Below are 21,315 nucleotides of genomic sequence, written 5' to 3' on the forward strand. Positions count from 1 at the left end.
TAACATAATTGTTCAAATGTTTTACCTCAGTTGAGAGAAATGTTTCACTATTTAATAAAACCATAATTAAAGGGAACAGTGATGCCATTAATCTTAATATACTGTCATAAAATGCAGTTCTACAATGAAAAAACAGCAGAAAAAATGTCAATAATATTAAATCACCATATAATTTCTTCAATATCAATATAACAAATGCTCATTATACATGGATATAAAGTTTAGGCACTATGATACACATCTCATACCTACTATTAACTGTTTTCAGCTCAGATGTAAAAAAAAATTTTGTTTTGACACGTGTTCAAATCACAATTCACTGTTTTTTTTTAAATTAAAATATTTAATTCTAATGTTTATCGTGATAAGTAGCAGAAATGTGAGATTTGAAAAACTGCTTTATTGTGATAGGTGCGTTTAACAATTAGAAAAAGAAATCAAGAATTTTTCAGAGGTAATACTGTGGAAACAAATAAATTAATTTAAAAAAGCCTATACTCCATTATGTGTTTACTGTGTCATCATGTTGTCTGTATTTTATTATTGTTCGTCTCTGTAAAGCGTCCTTGAGTTTTAGAAAGGCACTTTTTATACATTATTTTACATATAACACTGTCAAGTAAGTCACAGTAAGACATTATCACACATTCTATGTCTGAAACAAAAAACAGTTTGAACAAGACGACAAAGTGTTCAGTAAAGGTCTGCTGCCGTGTCCTCACAGAGCATGATGCCTTTTCCTTACTTGCACTTACAGAGATGATGTGTTTAATCCCCGTCTGTAATAAAATCACTGCGGCTGTGCTATTGTTAGTACAAAAAGTCAGCAGCTCTCAAGGGAGGCACATTGATCTAAAAGCCCTCATTCAAACATGGCCCCACTCATGTTTGTGCTGTGCAGATTATATCCATGAATAAGCATGGCCTCAGAATCAAAGAGCAGCTTCACTGACATGGAAACGTGTAAGAAGGGTCAAGTAGAAGTTCTTCTTGTAGTTAACAGAAAACTTTTGAATGAGCTAATGGTGTCCAACTGTAAAGTGTGAACCAGGAACAGAAGGAGCCACAAGATGGCAGGAAGTCGGGAGTATTCAACAACACCACACCAGACTCTGTTCAGATTCATGCGTCTCAAAGTGTTTAAAAATGTTTTCGCAGGTTATGTTCAGTACAGGGAAAAAAGTTAGAAAGACTTGATAGTTTATTACATAGCTGTATATTTTATATATATATATATATATACATATATACACATATATAGATACACATATATATATATAGACATATATACATACATATATATATATATGTATATGTATATACATATATATTGATAGTAGTGACATGAAGCATGGGAAAGATTTAATCATGTCTGTGCCTCCTAAAGCAAGTGAGGGCAAGACACTTGAATTAATAAAACATAACACATTCACTAAATATGCAAGGACTCCCCCTTTACGTGCATCTTCAAATTCAGCAAACTGTTTGTCCTGCAATTGCTTTCCAGTGCAATCTCGAGCAGGAGATGAATAACTAATGTTGTGCACTTACTGCAGATCTACCACGAAACAAAACAGCCATTATCTGCCAGGCTGCACATGGAAAAGAGATGATTCCACAAGGAGGAGCGAGCAGTGGAATCTCATTCAGCAATGGTGCAACCATTACGCTTTTTCTTTTTTCAAATCACTGGCACAAAGCATTACTACTACTACTACTATGGTGTGCTCATAATAATGTAGTATTAACTATGGAGTGGTTATACATTCATTCATGCATTTTCTCCTACTTGGTAGAAAATTTCCTCCACATGAGCAAAACAAAGGCAGTAGTGTGTAAGCAGATGCAGTTACTCACAAGTGAATGGGTAAACCGCCGAGTAGAGGGTTTTACTATCATTACAGCTTTTGAGGAAGATTTACGGCAACTATGGCTCTGGTGCATCATCGAGCTACATCTTCAGGGAAACCTAAAAAATCTTGAACTGAAAACTGGAGAAAAACATTTTACTACTGTGCTGTAATAACTATTTTCATGTTTATGTTATCAGCCACTATGTGTGAAGAGGGAAAAACTCTGCATTTGCTTTAGAGGGTCTTGAAATCAGGGATCTCACTTAATTTGAGGTAGGTGTCACAAAAATTTGAGTAAATACAGTTCTATAAGAGTGCAGTCAACTGAAGGCCCTGGTAGACATGCTGCATGCGCCGAAGAGCGCACTTATGGCGGACCCTGGTATACTTGCGCGCCAGGGTCCTGCAGTAACTGACTTCACCATCGGGTGAGTCTGGACGCAGGAAATAGGAGAAGAAGACAATGATGCTACAGCTCCCTTGGACACATCTGGTTGGAGCAGCTCACAGATGAAAGGCCCATCGGGCAGGGGAGTCGGGGTGTCTGAGGGTCAACAGGCTTAATACTCCACCTGCCGGTCTTGCACACCCAAAGCGGTTCCAAAATCAGGGCTGCACATTGCAAATACTGTCATGCATGATTTGTTCATGCTATGCGCGCTATACCAGGGCCTAAATTATCAATTGACATAAGCACCAAAGCTGTTTCCATCATGGTACTGTTCAGTTTGGTACAGCTCAGTATGGTTTGGATAAATCAGACTTATGTTTCGAGTACCTTAACTTGGTAATTTGTGCTCGATGGCTGTGTCATCGTGCTACGTAGCGTGACGTCATACCAGTGCAACAACAACGCACAATGTCATCGAATGCGACACAACTGGCAACAATGGATGACAACCACCCCTCTTTTCTTTTCCTACTCAGTTTGTGTCCGTTTGTCTCAAGAAAACATCAAGCTTTGTATGAGAACAGACTGTGGCCACTGAAGAGACAGACAGCACATAAAAATGGAAAGTGAAAGTTTTTCTGTCGCCCAATCAACCCTAACCCTGACCTTACCGTACCCTTCTACTCTGGTAACCCAAGGGAAGGGTGCCAAAAAAATTGAGCGGTAGGGGCTGGTTATTTTGGTACTATAATGGAAAGGAAAAAAAATGCGTACCTTACAGTACCAAACTAACCATTTGATGGTTACATGGCAATCGTTTATACAACAGCTTTCTTTTGTACGTGCTGACATGGTGACAGTTTGGATGTAATAACATGGTTCTCTAAGCAAAGTTACTATTTAGAGAGATTATCACTAGTCTAATATCTACTAGTGCTTACAGAGTCATAGGACAATGAAGCTCTCATCACAATGTGCTCTGAAACATCATCCAAGCTCTTCCATCTTCCTCCACAGAAGCACCAGAAGCCCAGACGCTCTGAAGAGAACCCAGGGAATGCTGAGCCCTCATGCCAGTTGTTGTCCCGTGAAAGAGCTGCTGTCCTGGTTACTGGAGCAGCAGCTTGCCATCTGTGCCGATGGAGCTTCTACATTCCACGTGGTTACTGACAAAGTGAAATGATCAACATCAGAAATATCTGTTTCTTTACATATCATCACACATTAACTTTTAACAGTGAGGTTTTGAATGACAGATTTAAATAAAGATTCATGCTACTGTGTCTCCATCTTATTTGTCATGGATGAGGCTATTTTTAATACCATTTACACTCTTATTTACAGATAGAAAATACTCTATAACTCAAGCATGTTTAAGATCTCTAGGATCAACAGGAACAAAATCAATTACAGCTATGCGTCATAGCTGTAAAAGAAAAGGTGTTAAATAAAAGTGGTTTTATTTATTGTCCCACACTTTACAACGCAACATAAATGGGAATGTAGAGTATTTAGCACATAAGAGGGCGAAACAAAGTATGAATAATTGATAGTCCTTTCTGGGCATGGAAGGTGCAATGCCCAGCCTCTGCTGGTGAAACGGTAAAGTGGGCCAGATTTCTCTGCCAATTGGGACAGGGTGGTGAACCAGATAGAAGCAGTGAACTGTGGTCTTTCTGGCACTTTTACACTTCTCCTATTCCCCCCCACACCTACTTTCTCCCCATCGTTCACCTCTTCAGCATCCGGCCTCTTTCTCTATCCTCTTCCCCGTGTCCCTGGTGTCAGTGAGCTGTGTGGCGACACATTGCAGCTCCTCTGGTGCCTGCTGAATTATGGAAGGGTTTGGAGGCCACGGCATTAATGAAACATGCAGCTAGGAGCCACATTTCACAGTGGCGAGCGGAGACGTGTTGTTGCAATGTAAATTATTCAGTCACAAAATATCACAGCAGCCATCACGCCACCACTGGTGGCAAGAAGCCACCTGCCACCTCTGACCTGCCACTCTTCAAATAACAATGGAACACTGCTAGAACACGGCCCGCTGCCCAGAGATGAAGCCTGAATTCAGAAACATCCACATAAAAATCTACATGAGGATTTCAAATTGTGCACATTAATTATTAAAATATTGTGTTTTCTAAAACAAAAAAATACAGCAGGATTATTTGTGTATCTGTTAACTAACTTAACAAAATGTAACCGCCAGCATAATGTACTGTATGTTGGCAGTGACCGCATGTGACCACGAGTCATGTTGCTCAATGATGTGTGCAGTGGTTTTTAGATAACAGAGCTCTGCGGCACAGAGGAAAAAAAGAGCTGCAACAATTCACTGATTAATTAGTATGACTAACCTTTATTCATTCTTTATATAAAAACAGTATATACATATATATAATGGACTTTTGTTATGCTTGTTAATATTAAAAAACATTAAAATGCAAAAATTACTGTTACTGAATTATTTTCAGCCCTATCTTACTTGCTGTTTCAAAGACAAGAAATAGTTGTTGCACATTGTTAAAAGCTCCATTTGACTTTAGGTTGTTTTCCTCGTATTCCATCTAACATTCTAACGAGCTCCAGCTTAGTCAGACAGCAGTAACCCCCAAGTTTCCACTGTAAAAACTCTTATAAAACAAAAGAGATCAGGAGTTCTACGCCACAGACAGAGACACAGTCTCACTCTGAGGTAACAGTGTTTCTGGAGCTGTACCACTGCTGCTCAAATGGCCCTGAGCTGCTGAGGAGGGTGCACGTGCTGCTTTGACTTTGATTTGACACATGCTCTGAAGAGCTCAGGCGCCAGCAGTGGGTGCGTCTTCACACAGACAGCGAGGCAACGTCACCTAATGGCCCTTATCAAAATCTCTGTTAAAAGCATCTTGTAGTCTCTGCCATCTTTTGCTGCCACTTCAGTAAAACTCTGTTTTGTTTTGTTTTTTAATAAACCATCAGTCCCCCTCTCTCCTGTGGAGCATTGGTCCATTCCTTTGGCGGCTGGGAGCAGATGGTAGTGCCCGCTGTGATTTTAAAGGGCATTAACTGAAGGGATGTTGAGGTTAAAGTGCTACAAAACCATAGTACTGGTGCAGGAAAGTCGTACGTGTGTGTAAGACCATGATTATAGGAAAACTTTGTTTGTCCATGCGTCTTAAATAGAAGCAGAGCAAGTTATAGAGTTCATTTGACTGTGGTGCACAAATGCCATCGCTATGAAAAGACAAAGTCAGCTATAAAAACTTGGCTTAATTATTCTCTTGATGACTACATTAGTGGTTTGGTCCAGAAATGTCAGAAAATGGTGAAAAACCTCAATTGTTCTTTCGAAAAACCTCAAAATCTAGACGTCCTCAAATGCCTTTTGTCCACAAACCAAAGAAAAAAGGAAACGGAAGTCATTAAACAAAACAAAATACATCTAAATCATCAGAAATGTTGGCGATTTATTAAGTAGTCAATTAAAAATCAACTGATTATTGCAACCTTAATAAAAACAGTGGCAATAGTCTAAAGACAATTAAAGCTCATTGCATGTGTATGTGAGGACAACAACAGCTTTTTATGTCCATTACAAAAACCAGCAGCGTATGAGAGGCTGAAAGCCATCACCTTCATACAGTGAGAGGGGTGTTCAGGGATGGCCACTCTTTGTGTAGCCTACACAAACATACATACACACACACACACACACACAGACGCACGCACACACACACACAGATTACAGAGCAGACGGGACTCAGCGGCACCAGTGAGGCCTCTATGGGCTCCAATTAATACCCCAGCCTTTCATTTCCCCCCTCATCTCCTCATCTTTAAGAGTTGACTGCAGATTAAATATTAATGCATCGGCACAGAGAGAGACAGAGGACTCCTACATGATTGTCAATAATGAGACAACATCCCATTGCTCACAGTCGCTCCTCAGCTGGCATCGGAGGATGACAAAAGGGAAGGTAAAATGAGAAAACATCGAGGCCCGGAGTCTAAGCTTTCCCTCACAGTTTGGATGGCAGTATCATCAGCTGTTTGAGGAAGCAACCTGATAGTAAGCAGTGGAGGAGTGTAGACAATTCAAATCTGCGACTCTGCACGCGTCATACTGAAATGCACATCAAATACTGGCTACGCTAATATGCCAAAGGCAAAAACTAAAACTGCCAAGGGCAAAGACACAACTGTAGGGGTGCACTTCACATGGCACAGACCCACTCATCACAGCAAAACTCTATTTTAGTGATGTCTGGCTTGCATGATAGGATGTATTTGAGCATGAATGAGAGTGTAGGACATAACGGCTGACAAGGTGAGTCAAGAATTCAAAATGCTTTATACGTCAGGTCAAAGGTCAAGTTAGAGGTCATCCAGTAAAATAAAGTTTATAAGAAAACAACATATAACAAATCATCCAGTGAGTGCAGTGTTGATTATTTATTATCATTAAAACAGATCAAATTGATCAAGTGGAGGAGAAAATAATTAGTTTTTATAAATATATGGGCCAAAAGAAAATCTGCATCAGCTGTCCACCATCAGCTGCCCTGATTTCTGTATCAGCGCTAGAAAAGGCCTCATCAGGCATCGTCTGCTCTGTGCTCGCCAACCTGAGACACAGAGGTCGCCATTGCTGCAAACGTGTCTGCCAGTGGAGACACTTTTTAGCCACTTCACAAAAGGCTCACCCAACACAATCTGTGACAGCTTAAATGTTAAATGTACGGCAGGTTGTCTGAAAATACTGATTTTTCTCTATAGACTTTGGTGCTGGAAAGTAAGCACTTTACACACTTCTCTTTCCAGGCAGAAAATGCTGTCTTATGTCAAGATCATGTTCCTGACATATCTGCATTTTATTAGACAGCGCAGACTGTGTGTCTGTACCTCACACAACCACACTTCAAAAAGCTTTCACTTAAAGTATAAGGCATCAAGTTATGGTATCATCAGAGATGGAATGTGAAAGAGTGAAATGGGTTTGTGGTACAACGTTTTAACATAATTTGTTTGTATGTAGAACAAATTCCAGGACTCCAGGCTGGAACGCAGAGGAATCTTCATCATATAAATGATGATTTTTGTTTAATGTTTAAAATTGTACAGCTATTACTGTGTAATACATGTACATTATGAGAGTGATCCACAACATGGTGGTACAGAGCTCTGACATAGCAGGGCAAAAAGACAATATTTGACTCATGAATAATGTTCTTCTTTTTATCCATTCTCAACTTGTTTCCATTTTTCCTTTATATACTGGAACATTTTACATTTACAAATATTGAAATTAAAAAAATCTTTGAAACTTGTCTACTGTATTATAATGTGAAGATCAAACTGGCTGTAAACATGTACTGTCTGTTACACACAGTATGTTAATTGACTAAAAATGCTGACCGAAGCCACATGTAACATGCAATGGGGACAAACACGGCGACAAATGAAATCCACTTGCCCTTTTGTAAGCTAATGTGACAAGTGAGCTGTAGTGAACATTAATTATTCATGGCCAAAAATGCATAACAAACAAAGGGGGACAAAGTGTCTACGAGTGTGCTCTCAGAAAGCACCCTCATTAACTGAAAGAGGATACAGTTCTGTGAGAATGACGACATTTACCAAGAACCTGACAAGTGTCTCTATTGATTAGTGGTGATCCATTCTAACATACTGTGCTGTGTTAGCAGTGGGATCTATTGGAATCCAGTCAAAGGTTTTGAAAACTCTCACTTTTTTGACCTCAGTTAATACAAATACATTTAAACATCAGAAGCTCAAGACCTGACTCCTCTTTGTGGTCTGTAACTCCACCTAGTGGTAAAAAGTGAAAATGAATCTAAAAGCAAAATGCTTAACCACCACCTCAATACACTGAGTTACCATCATTTTAATATCCCTCAGTGATACTATCTCTCGACCTCTGACAGCTTTCTCAGTCATGTTGAAACTGGTTTATTGTAAGTGCTTAAAATTTTTTAAAAACATTCATATCACTGCACTCAGACAATAAAAGAGCAATTAAATGAGTGACAGAAGCGACAATGTGATACAACACTGTTTGACAGCTCAGTCCCGGGTTAGTACTTAATGATATTAGAGGGTGCCACAGTTTTTTCTATGTGACTTTATATCACATATGAAATCTTGTTTAAAAGCTACCCAATCATTTAAAGACTATTATCCTGGACAAATCCTGGAAAAATTATTCAAAATGTATTTAAAATACTTTAAACTTTAAACTCTTAAAATGGCTCCAACAGAGACACAAAAATTACTTGCATTACATTTTGGTTTTGGCATCACTGATAGCAATTTTGTGAACAATATATGTGAAATTGATTTACCTTGTAAGATGGCAAAAAGCAGAGCACCCCCTTGGCCACCACCTGGCACACATGATGCAGCAGGGCACCCACCTCGTCCTGGAAGGCATATGTTTCAGCATGTTGGAAGGTGGCACACAGTTTTCTGCCTTGGGGTCCTGCACCAACTGTGCCCACCCAAACCTGCAGGAAGGACGTCACAGGAAGTTTATGTGGACAGAGCATTTCTCCTTTCAAAACATAAAATTCACACATTGACTGGTTTGTCAGTTCAGACTATTATAGAACATAAACTTAGAAACACTGTAAAGCAAGACAACTTCCAAAGGTACATATAAAAGGCTTATTCAAAGCCTACAAAAACCAAAAAGTTTTTATGTTAATGCAAGTATATTCAGTTTCTGTTGCCCATAAAGCCTCCGATTTAACTATCCTATGTACGTTATGTCTCAAAAGCTGAGTAATAGGTCCAAATAATCATGATTTCAATGATTTGTGACCAAGAGTATATTTCACCTTTTACATTAGTCAGCTCAAATTATGCAAATATGGAGATTACTACAAAATTACATATTTTCTCAACCATTACATAGAAAACTAAAAGATTTGTAGCAGTTAGACTGTGACATCTGCTGGACACAAGTGGTACTGTGATAGATGTGGACCAAACACAGGGTCAAAGCTTCAGATTGTCTAATCTACTGATACAACCACAGTTTATCATTTCCAATTGATTCTTTTGAGGACCTAGACTCATGTTGACCATTCAGACCAGGTCCTGGTATTAACAATCATCCTGAGTGAGCTGATCAAAAGTGTTGCACTCTATGTTCAGATAAACTCAGTGTTGTCCACTCGTGATCAGATCACTCAAACAGATGTTAATAACAGATGCAAACAGAGTCTTAGATGGATGGAGACAATCACATGTCTTTCAGAAATGTAGCTTGGATGTACCAATCAGGGTGATTTGTCACTGATAGAGCAGACTAGGTTGTGATTATAAGGGACACAACTGAAACTTTATGTCACAGCGTAAATTAGAAATGTCACATGACTCTGCCTTTTTCTCGTGTGACAAATTGTATGTGCCCTGAGGTTCAAGTCATAACTCAAATCCACATCATTTAATTTGGAAAGCAGTCTTCCTACAGTATGATACAGTACATAATCCAGTACGTAGACTTTGTGTGAACAAAAAATACACACAGTTCAGAGACTCTGAGACTTAAGACATGGGCAACTGACCTGGGACTTGTTGATAACGTGATTGGCCTCAAGCTGAATGGTGAATTGCACCCCAAGTTCAGAGGAGAAGGAGCCCATGGGTGACAGGGTTCCTGAAGTCAGCACGATGCTGTGCACCACCCCACTCAAGTCAGAGAAAGCCTGAGAGATAAACACACAAACGCAACCATCAAGGGCTGTTTCAGGAGAATGTTTTAACTTCAGGCTGGAAACTTACCAGCGTTTGTCATGTAATATGTAACTACAATTTAGAGCCCATTAAGTCATGTATTGGTGTTGTCTGCAACATCAACCCTCTTACCACAGCTGGGTTGAGGCACCAGAAGCTGAGTGACAACACCTCTGCCTTAACTTTGCTCTGGCGTTGTCTGTGTCGTGGGCGGGCAAAAAAGCCCTGGGCATCAGGAGCATCAGGTGGGACTTGGTTGGTCCAAGCATAGTTCCTCTGTAGAGCGACCCGGTAATCTTCTGCAAACCTATACAGCCACAGAGGACAACAAAGTCACAACACAGCTCACACTTCATGTCAGCCAATGGCTGACGTGTTTGTGTTGACTCTGACCTGCAGTTGTCCCTAAAGAGGAAATCCAGAACCATGAAGAGGTTTTTGAGGACACTGGAAGTAGTGGAGGTGACTGTGGGGATCTGCACCATGTCCTCTTTACCATTGACTAGACCAACACGCTCCTCCTTCTCCAGAATTTCTTCCAGGTTTTTCTGTCACATGAAAAGACAGAGGACATGTAAGAAGAAACATATAACAAATCATCCAGTGAGTGCAGTGTTGACTTCTATAAGAAATGCAAGCGATATCGGCAGAAATGTGACAGATGTATCGCTAAAAGAGCTGTGAGCTTTCCCCTCACACACAGTGAAGATCCAAACAATGGGCACATAGTGAACAGGTATTTACAGGCCCAAAATGTCCCACATGTGTTTTATCTACACCATTACATGGGTACCACCGGCTTGGATAGTTGACACAAGGCAGGTTGGTCCATGGATTTGTTCTTGATGCCAAATTCTGGAACTATCATCTCATTTTCAGTGTTGGATCTGTACCCTCAACAGGTCAGTGTCACAGTATTCGGCATAACCTTTGGACAAGGCTTTGACCGTGTTGATTTACATTACAGTAAAGTACAGTAAGTACAGTATTTTGCTACCTACATGTATTACATTAATGAATGTTGTTGTGTTTTGAGCTGCTACTCAAATTTCCTGCAGGATTAATAATCTATCCATCTATGTCAGTAACCTTCTCACAGGGAATTACACCAATCACATAGTGGATGTCAATCAAAATCTACAGTATGCGCTTCTTGGCCAGAGTATCAGGACACATCAATGAAATTAAAAATAGCTCTATATTCGGGACGACTATAACTAATCTAGAATGTTGTTTATGCAGTGATATCTGTCTGACGGTTTCCAGGCTTTGACAGTAAATCTAGGAGAATTTCCGTCCTTAAAACACTTAATCAGGAGCCAAAAGTCCACAATGAGGCGGTCAAAGGTGGGTGAATATGAAACACATTCATTAGGTGACATAGGAAGGGGAAACAGACAGGACGTAAAACAAAAGTTGACCAAAGCTTAGTGTAAATGCTGATTGCTAATAACAAAAGTACATTTATTTATTTATTTATTTATTTATTTAAAAGAAAAAAGGTTATTGGTCTGTATTTATGTAATGTTTTATGGTTTAGATGACCACACAAAGTGCTTTACCCCACAGTTTTGCCAGTCACATACACATTAATGCTGTGCATACAACTTTTTCTACACCAAGAGCAATTGGCGTCTATTATTTTGCCCAGGAACACATCTACATGTAGAAGGAGGAGGAGCTGGGGATTGAACCAGCAACCATACAGTCAGAAAATACCCTGATCTATAAACTGAGCCACAGCCTTTCACAATGAACTCATGATGGTGTAAGGTTGTCTTCTGTACAGTTAAGTAAATATATTTAAAATACCTTGAGTAAAGCAAAAGTATCCGCAGTGATGCCCAGACTGTGAAAGATGCTGATTATTTCCTTTCCACTCCAGACTTTACTTGCAGTCTCATATCCTCTTTCACACATCAGGCTTTTGCTTTCCTGGATCCAGCTACAAAAAAATAAAACACCAAGTGAATATCTACTCTCCTAATTATGAGAATCACCAGTGTGCACGTATGAATTACTGATTGACTGACTTGATCAGACTGTAGCAGAAATCCCTGAGTGGTTCATGTTTGTCCTTTCTGATGTTGCATTTGATCATGCCCTCCAGCTCGTCCCTGGACAGCAACAGATTGTTGTGGTCCAACGTGAAGCTGGCGCTCTCCCTTGCACAGTCCTCAATGTTGTGGGCTTCATCCAGCACCAAGATCTGTCCAGTCAGGTCGATCTCCATCTGGTGCAGATGAACGTGAAGACAGAGACAAAGAAGAGAGGGAGAAGAGTGGTTTATAATTTGTTCCTCTGATCAACCTTTTTTCCTGACTGCTAAAAACCACTCACACTCTCTCTGATCATCGGGTCCAGAAGGTAGTTGTATGGGCAGAAGATGATGTAAGCGCCCTGCCTAAGTTCACGGGCAGCATAGTAAGAGCATGAACGGAGACGTTTTCCAAGAGCCACCAGGTCCTCAATATCCCAAGCGTCATGAAGTCCATGAACCTTTTGCAGTGTTTGCTGGTCCCGCATTCTCTGGACGCCATGGTAGAAGCGGCACGACCTACCCTGTAATATGCACAGACAGAGGCAAGAGAGGAAAAATCAAAGCATAATGATAAACAAATTATATTAATAATAATAATGAGCGGAATTCATAAAGTGACTTATATTTTTTCACACAGGAGAACAAAAAGATTAGCACAAAGAGTAATCAAAATGTCACAAAAACAAATGAAATGAATTTGAACAAATGCACAATATGGAGTGTTGGAAGGTTCACCTGCTAACAAGAAAATGTGTCAGACTCAGAGCCCTGACTTGTTCCCCTTCCAATTTAAGAACTTTTATTATACTCAAATGAAGTTAAGTAAAGCTTGTAAACTTGCAACAAACCAACTAAGACCTAAAGGCTGTGATCAAACCGGGTGTAAAATACAAAAAAAGATAGCTTCAATAACTGTTTCATCATCAACATCTGGCGTCTGGTGGCGTTGCCCTGCTGGTGACCAGGCTCTAATTAATCCAACTTTCTACTTAGTGAACAGCTTGCTAACATGACCTATCAAGAATTGAAATTAAAATTACAGAGCAAAAATGTGAATCACAAAGATGAACATGTTGATCTTCTGTATTTCACCCAAGGACCCGTGTAAAATGTACAATGGTACACAACGACACTTCATCTGAGAACAATGCAGGTTCCTCACAACTACTTCTTCAAGGTGAAAATGGTACAATCACCGGGGAACAATTAAGACGAGACACTGAGGCTGAACTGAAAAAACAGAACCAGCTGAAGAGGCAGATAAGATGGTCCACAGTCAGGTCAGATGGAAGAGTGTCCTCAATTACCTATGCGCTATTTGGGGTCAAAGGCCTAAGTAAGTAAGTTAGTGACGCAGCATTTAAACTGAAAGCTTGCTTAGTTCTGTTACTCGCGTTACTTTGATTTGTTTGGATTAATTTATATAACAGAGAAACTAGATTCCCCTGTTAGCAGAGTTGACAAAGATCATTTTAAATCCTGCCTGGGATCAAGTGTTCTTGCTATTGTAGTGGTTTACATGTTCTGACACTCATAGAGTGAATGTAGATGTGTAAAGATGCACCATCTCATGTACCGACCACCAATTACTCTGTCAGCAAAGGTGCCTGCTTCAGATGTCCCACCCTGTTCTTTATGAATTGAACAGCTTGAGGTGACACTGTCACACAAATACTGTACACCAATGGATTCATATATCCTCCAGACACTACTTAAGATCATTGAATTTAATCTTTTAACTCTTCATAAGAACACTGACCACTGCATTCACTGAATGAAAGAGTTCGGGTAATTAACGGCCAGCCCAGCTACATTTAGGAAAGTCTGGACAACTTTACGTAGAGTTCAAACGGAAAGGAGCTGTTGTGACTAAAGACACCATTAGCTTATCAATGTGTGCTTTTGTATATGAATCGCTTTGTGCCTGTACAGGATAGTAACCTCACACCAACCAGACTAGACCCTGAGGTGATGAAGACACAGAGAATCAATGACACCCACTCCAGTGAGCAGTTATAACTGGGCCAGCTACTTCATATGACAAAGTTAGACAATTGCCATGGAGGTAAACACCTCCAATGACAGCTTAATTGTGCTCATTACAGTAGGCGCCTCAACCTTAGGACAGTGTGAGGGCTTACAAGTGTCTCATGTTGCTCGCTCAATGCTTCTTGACATTTTAGCGCTTTAAAAAGACCCTGCTGTTGCAGATATTGTAGCAGTATAATTGCTGCTCTAAGGCTATATCATTAAATGAAATGTAGTTACCCTAGGGTCTGTGTTTCACCTCTTTCATACTAAAATTAGAGGGTAAATCCACAATTTTGAACCCAGGTGAATCTGCTAAAAAGGCGATTAACAACATTCCCATTGCTAGAGGCTATTATGCCCTGTGGTGTTTTTCTTATTAACCCCTTTATCACCCTTGTGTGAAATGTGATATCATAAATGTGACAGAAAGTGAAGGAAGGGAAAAAAAAAAACACAACACAATGGAGCTCAGTGACAATGTGACTGTTGTTACTATTTTTGCACCTTTCACTTCTGCCCTTTTACTTCTCCGAGTAAGCGATTTAAAGGTGTTGATAATGTTGAATAACATGAAGTATGGTTAATAAAGCAAATACTGAGTGCAGACCAAAGTTGTAAAAAGTATGGCTCACTACAAACATCCGTGGCTGATGTCAACGCCAACGGCAGAAAGATAAATGTGTGTCTTAGAGTTGCACTGGCTGTGTCGCTGGAACATCACTTCCAAAAATCAAGCAGACAAAGAGGAAATTTGCATCTTGCGTTCCCACTAATGCAGAGTCAAAGACAGTAAAGAAAAAACAAATGCACTGTAAAGTAATTTGACGTGAGAGTGAATGTCAATTAAACACTTTCCCATGGATCATAAACCCACTTCTTTTTTTTGACCAGTAGGAATGGTGTATCAGTGTGGTTATGGAGGACAGAAATTGATTGGGAAGAAAAAGTTACAGAAAAATGTTCCCTTTGACTTGTTTGTTATTTTGTAGCGTAACCAGTTTGCTGGTTTTCACAGCTGGACAGGGTTTAATATTGTCCAGGAGTATTAGGCGTACATATTTAAAACCAAATCATTGTGAGGGCTCAACTGAAAAGACCTACTACAGTAATCAGGCTCCAGTCACATCTCACCAGCCTGTACATGTACATGGTGCAGATTATTAATGGCATTTGTGTGCTTGTGTGTTTGTCCTCACATTCTTGGCCTCCAGCAGGTCCTTGCAGCGTTCATTGCGATTGAAATGAGGTGCCACCTCTGGGTTGACACAGGTGTGATCTCTGCTGGATAAGATGGTCATTGGCACACATGAGTAAACAGTGCGTTTCAGCTCATGGGCAATCTGTGTTATCTGCTTATGTGTCCTTGTGCCAAAGAAAATCTTCGGGATTTGCTTTTTGCCGTCTTTGACTTTGTCACTTTCCTTGGCTTTGGCACATGGGCACAGAAGGCAGGGTTTTGGGACCTGGATGGAGACAAGAAATGGAGAAATGACAATTAAACAAATCTTGGTACATGCTACAGCCGACTCCCTGATCTTGTCTGCAGAAACTGCTAATGTCATCCTGTCCAGTTGTGCTAACTCTATAATTTCTCATTTATACAACACAGTGACAAGTTGATGTTCATGGTAAGTTTAATGTTGACACTGGTGCCTCACAGGAAAAGGCTTCGAAATTTCAAATCCTGGTTTGACAATATGGTCAAGAAAGCTGAAAACTGTCCAATACTGATGTTAAGCCATTGTACTCTTGGTTCCCTGAATTGAAATAAATATCCATTAAATCTCATTTACACGCACCTTATGTGTACAGTACACATTTAAAATCTTTCCCTTTCTAAATGGTCAACTTTATACTGTAGCTCACATACAGCACAAGAATATAGCATAAACAGCTATTTAGTACACTTCAATACACAATGCTAGCAAGTCACCATCATTAGCCATTGTCTCGAATGTTTTGTATGAAAAACATATGGAAACGTATGGAGAATTTGTATCCATGCATATGGTGTCCTGTCTCTCTGTACCAGTTGACCTTTTCAGGCTCTGAAAGACGATAGGCCACTATTGTGGAGGCTGGGAAAATGTAGCTGCTTCATAATTAGCTGTCCAGTGACATGGTGGATTCTTTTTTGTGTAGCCGGCACCATTTATGAAACTGATCCTGCTTAAGTTTTGAGCTCTTTAAAGTGGTGTACTCTTTGACCACCCAGTGCCTCCCATACATCATCTAATCACAGCTCATCTCTAATCCACAATCAGAAATATCAGAGACTTAAGTTTAACAAATAACACTTTGTTCTCAGAAACTGTTGCTAAGACACAAAAACTGAATTTTTTCATCAAAAATATATTTTTTTAGTTTGCCTGTTTCATGTATTTAATATTTAGTTAATATAATATATTATTTGTATTAAAAATTAGGGATGGGAATCAGTATCAGTCAGATACTGGTCAAAACCACTGGATCAGATATCAGACAGATAAAAATATGAAATCCAATCCAAAAATCCTATAAATCACATGTTAAAATTGTAAAACAAAAAAATAAATCAGCAAAAGCATTATACCCAAGTCATGTTTGGGCTGTATTATTCTTCTTTTTGGGAGAATAATATTTGTTACAAATTTGAAAAATTATGTCTTTGAAATGAAATGAACAGCTTTATAGTTCATAAATGGCCTAAAATGATGGCATCGGACTAATATCGGTATCAGTAGATACTCAAGTTTGTAATATCGTATTGGTTATCGGACACAAAACGTGGTATCATCCCATCCCTACTGAAAATACTAGTATATATACACACAGTAATTGCACATCAAGGCAGACATGAAATGTAGATTGAGAGACAGACCATTAGTGTTGTTCAACAAGTTTAGCATTTTCTCAGTAATTTGTGATCATTGAACAGTTACATTTTATCAGATGAGTAAAAGAATCAGCATCAATTGTCTGCCCTGATATCTAAAAATAAGCCATAGAAAACCCCATATTGATCAACCTCTATTCAAGATGCTCTAATTCACAGGTTACATACACCATGTTTACACATATTGCACACTCTTCTGAAGTTAGAGGTTTGTGCCATGTTTGTATCAGCCCACCATGCACACATACAAAGTGTAATAAAATAAACACAAATCTTCTTGCAAGAGGCAAAATGTTGGAGTGCAAGTAACAAAGGCACCTGGCTGGCAAGTGTTTCAATATGAACACAATATATGCATATGCAGACATCAGTAAGTAGGGTCAGAAATTGTGGTCAATGGCACACATTAGGTGACAGTGATGCTAGTGCCGAGTGTGCAATATGTAAGGAAAAACAGAAGTGGTTGGGAACCTGAGGTAAATGAGAATGTCACTGCAGAATGTGATCAGACTGTATCAGGTTGAACAGTCTGTCAACAGCTGCACAGAGAGGAATGTTAAGGTAGCGCTGTGGTGCATGAACCCCTCATTATAAAGATAAATGCATACTAAAAGTTCAGTGGAGCGAAACCCAAAGTCAGCTGGGATTGGCTCTACAGAGATGAGGAAATAAGTCAACCATATTCTCCACATGTGGTGCATGTGTGTCCAGCACCAAGAAAAAAGAAAGCTCAAAAATATACAGCTATGTGCTGTATAATATTCAATAATTGTTGATTAAAGTTACACAAGTTTTTTCATCAAAAAAACTGCTCCACTGATGACTAAAGATTGACATTGGCCTTGAAGATAAAATTGAAGGCCCAACTGATTAGTTGGGCTGAAATCTTTCATTTTTTAAGAGACAGTGTTGGATAATGATTCATTCATCAGCCAATTATTACAAATTATGCATTTTGCTACCAGAAACAAATGTTGCTAAAAGTTAATTTTTTTCATTTCATCTATTTACTATTTAGTTTATATATTATTTGTATTGAAAATACTGTATATAATTGCACAGCAAGGCAGACATGAAATGTAGATTGAGAGACTTTTAGTATTGTTCAACAACTGGTTACTGAAGTAATTTTTCGATAATTTGTGATCTTTAAAATGTTATATATTATCAGATGGAATAAAAAAAAATCTGCACCAATTGTCAGCCATCAACTGCCCTGATTTCTAAAAATTGGCCATAGAAAACCCCATATCATTCGACCTCTATTCAAGATGCTCTAATACACACAGCTTACATACACCATGTTTACACATATTACACACTTTTCTGAAGTTAGAGGTATTTGCATTTATCAAAGATTGGCATTGGCCTTGAAAAACACATCATCCACATCAATTGACTATATATTTTTAATTTCTGCATTAAAAAACTACATAAAAAGATTTTATCAATGAGTGAGAGAAACTCTTGCCTTAAACGTTTGTGAACAGTTCTTCATTAATTAACACTAATCGCATGCTCAGAAATAAAATCTGTCCCTAAATTCTCACAATATTCCCCAAATGGTTTTAGATAAGAATGACTGGTATGTGTTGTCACGCATCACAACTTTCAATGGTAGGACTCTTAATGACAGACAAGTGGCTCAGATTACCCATCAGCCCAGATTCTTCAAGCTTGTTTTCCCATCAAATATTACATTGTGTGGTGGAGTGTGGGCCAGATAGAACCCTTAGAGAGCCATCCTTCAGAGTTAAGAGGATAACGAGCCCTGAGCCCATGTGAAAAATAAACAGAGGTGCTGTAGGGCCCCAACACCAGTTCAAGTTACCTTTCTCTTCTGGAACAGTTACGCTTCACAGCCTGGGCCCTGGGCCCGATCACCTTACCTCCTGCTGCCACATTAAATAGAGGCATCCAAATATCCTGCTCCAAGATGGCCAATAATTACTTATTCATTGGCAGGAGGGGGAAGGAGGGATGGGTAGGGCAGAGTAGAAGGCCTTGCTGATGAATAGAGGCCCTTGTCAAAAGCTGCAGCAGGAAACAGCTGACACAAGAGTATCCTTTTACATACCTGCCTCCCGAGATGCCAGGACAACAAGGTTTCAAGCTTGGCCCCACAACCCAGTGCAGACACCCCCCTAGAAAGGAATGCAGATAACTGGCAAAAGGGGCAAACAGGACACCAGCTCTGCTCGCCACAAGAACATAATGGTCCTTTCACCACAGGACTTTTCACTGGTGTTGCTCTTGGGTGCCGCTAAAAATGACAATGCCGTCTGTCAAGTATCACATTGTGTGAGCAAAATATTTTTCTATTGGTCCAGCAATTATGTAGACTGTCAAAAAAGTGTGAGTTTCTAAAGGTTCATACTTCTTAAATGATATTGTTTATTCAGTAGGGGTATGCAACCTTTCTTAGCTGTACCAAAATCTCTCAGGTGTGATACTTTTCTGCATATAACCACACTACCAGGTGTGAGTGCATGCAGTGGCTAAAGCTGTCTGGAATTGACGGAACAGAGGTCAGCGGTGTTACTGAACACCTCAGAATATTCACAGGTAGGCTTCTGTTGCCGTTCTCCCTGCCAACACCTGATAGATGGAAATCTCACACTCCGGGGGGCCAGTCAGAGGGCACCAAGGGGCCGCAGGCACTGGATCACTTGGGTATCAGTGGCGCCTCTTGCTGGACGCCAATTTGCTCCTCATTCCACAGCTTTCAAGGGCTTGGAATTCATTCCAGTAAGGTGTGTTTCAATAGTCAATACCTCAGAAGACATGACACCAAACACCCCCTCCTCCTGATATGACCGCACTGTGCAAGGAGGGTCTATGGCAGTTATCTGCCCTCCGAAGCACCTGTTTATCCCTCAGGCACAGTAACCAGCGGGTGAACCCCATTCAATATTTATCCCTGTGGCTTTCACAGATCAGCGGCCCAGGCGAGGCAAACCCTCTTAATTAAAACTGGAGCTTGCTTCAAAGGGCCCCATTCAGGCCGTCAGTCAGCACTCACAGGACAAAGGAGCCTGGGTTATATAGCTTCAGGGAAACTAGAGACGGACTCACTTTTTCAACTTCACTTTCCCTCCTCCTCTTTTTCCACCTCCCGTCATCCAAGGATCTAAATCCAAGCCACACACCTGTGGCAGGTTTAGACAAAGCTGTGAGAGTTCAACCATTCCTGTAAAGCTTTGCATCAGCAGTTTATGTGGTCATGTGGTCTAATGATAGCACTGTTGCCTTTGGAACAAGTAGACCCGGGTCCGTAAACCTGGTCGGAATAAGCGTCTTTCTGCATGGAGTTTGCATGGGTTCGCCAGTTCCCTCCCACAGTCAATTGCAAAAACATGCAATATGGGGATTGGGTAAAATTGGACACTCTAAATATACCGTAGGTGTGAGAGTAAGAGTGAATGGTTGTTCATCTCTATATGTGTGGCCCTGTAATGGATTGGCGAACTGTCTAGGGTGCACCCCGCTTTTCGATCTATGTCAGCTGAGATTGACGCAAGCACCCCCCACGACCCTCATGGGGAGGATAAAGCAGTAGAAGATGAGTGAGTGAGTGGTCTAATGATTATGGCTCACTGATTATTCACCAGAGATAGCATCTGATATTGAACATGAACAAGGTGTTACTGGAAGCACTTCCTCTGGTGGCTTAATAAACCTCATTTCCACTAAGCGGTACAGCGCAGTTCAACTTGCCACGGTGTGGTTTGGAACAGTACACTCTGATCTGGCTTGCATTTCAACCACAAAGTGTGGGCCAGATAGTGATAGCTGTGTCAGCTACGTAAACAGCATGATGTCATACCAGCATGACACAGTGTAGCCCACCAATAAATTACACAAAGAAGAACGCAACACAGTAAACAAAGGTCAACAATGGAGGACATCAAGCTTTTCGTGTTTTTTCCTCTTGATGAGTTGCTATTTATCACAAAAAGTCATCAAGCTTTGTTTGAAAAAAGGCTGCAGAAAAAAACTGTACAGAAATTACTTAAGTGACAATTAACCAATCAACCAACTTTAGTGTGTCTAGCTCAACCCTTAAAAAGGAGCTGGAAAACTGTGCTTGGTACCCGAATGGAAGGGTGCCAAATACAATTGCATAATGTACCCAACTGAGATATAAGTGCCAAAATGATACATTTCCCTTTGACCTTTGAACCTGATACTGCCACACATGCACCCTTCAAAACATTACTTCATTCATTCTCTGGTACGTATCCTTTGGTGGGTCGCAGTGGGAGATCGAGTCAATCCCAGCAGACAAAAGAGATTTGTAGAACACTCGACATGATGCTCAGAACATACTACCTGCCAAATACCTTCATATTACCTAAAAATCTGTACTAATGAACAATGG

The 21,315-nt window shown here is 40.1% G+C and overlaps 1 protein-coding gene across 3 annotated transcripts in view; it reads right to left on the minus strand.

Annotated features, from left to right (window-relative positions):
• brip1 (BRCA1 interacting helicase 1) overlaps nucleotides 1–21,315 on the minus strand; it is a 76,271-nt gene that overhangs the window by 48,420 nt on the left and 6,536 nt on the right. For all 3 annotated transcript variants that reach the window (XM_044032959.1, XM_044032960.1, XM_044032961.1), the window contains exons 7-14: nucleotides 15,256–15,522; nucleotides 12,328–12,549; nucleotides 12,021–12,220; nucleotides 11,800–11,932; nucleotides 10,381–10,535; nucleotides 10,120–10,294; nucleotides 9,819–9,959; nucleotides 8,592–8,753 (exon numbers count right to left, since the gene is read on the minus strand). In XM_044032959.1, the coding sequence (XP_043888894.1) occupies nucleotides 8,592–8,753; nucleotides 9,819–9,959; nucleotides 10,120–10,294; nucleotides 10,381–10,535; nucleotides 11,800–11,932; nucleotides 12,021–12,220; nucleotides 12,328–12,549; nucleotides 15,256–15,522 (1,455 nt within the window). The remainder of the gene's footprint in view (nucleotides 1–8,591; nucleotides 8,754–9,818; nucleotides 9,960–10,119; nucleotides 10,295–10,380; nucleotides 10,536–11,799; nucleotides 11,933–12,020; nucleotides 12,221–12,327; nucleotides 12,550–15,255; nucleotides 15,523–21,315) is intronic.

The sequence above is a fragment of the Solea senegalensis genome, linkage group LG8 (genome assembly GCF_019176455.1).
Source record: "Solea senegalensis isolate Sse05_10M linkage group LG8, IFAPA_SoseM_1, whole genome shotgun sequence".
Lineage (NCBI taxonomy): Eukaryota > Metazoa > Chordata > Actinopteri > Pleuronectiformes > Soleidae > Solea > Solea senegalensis.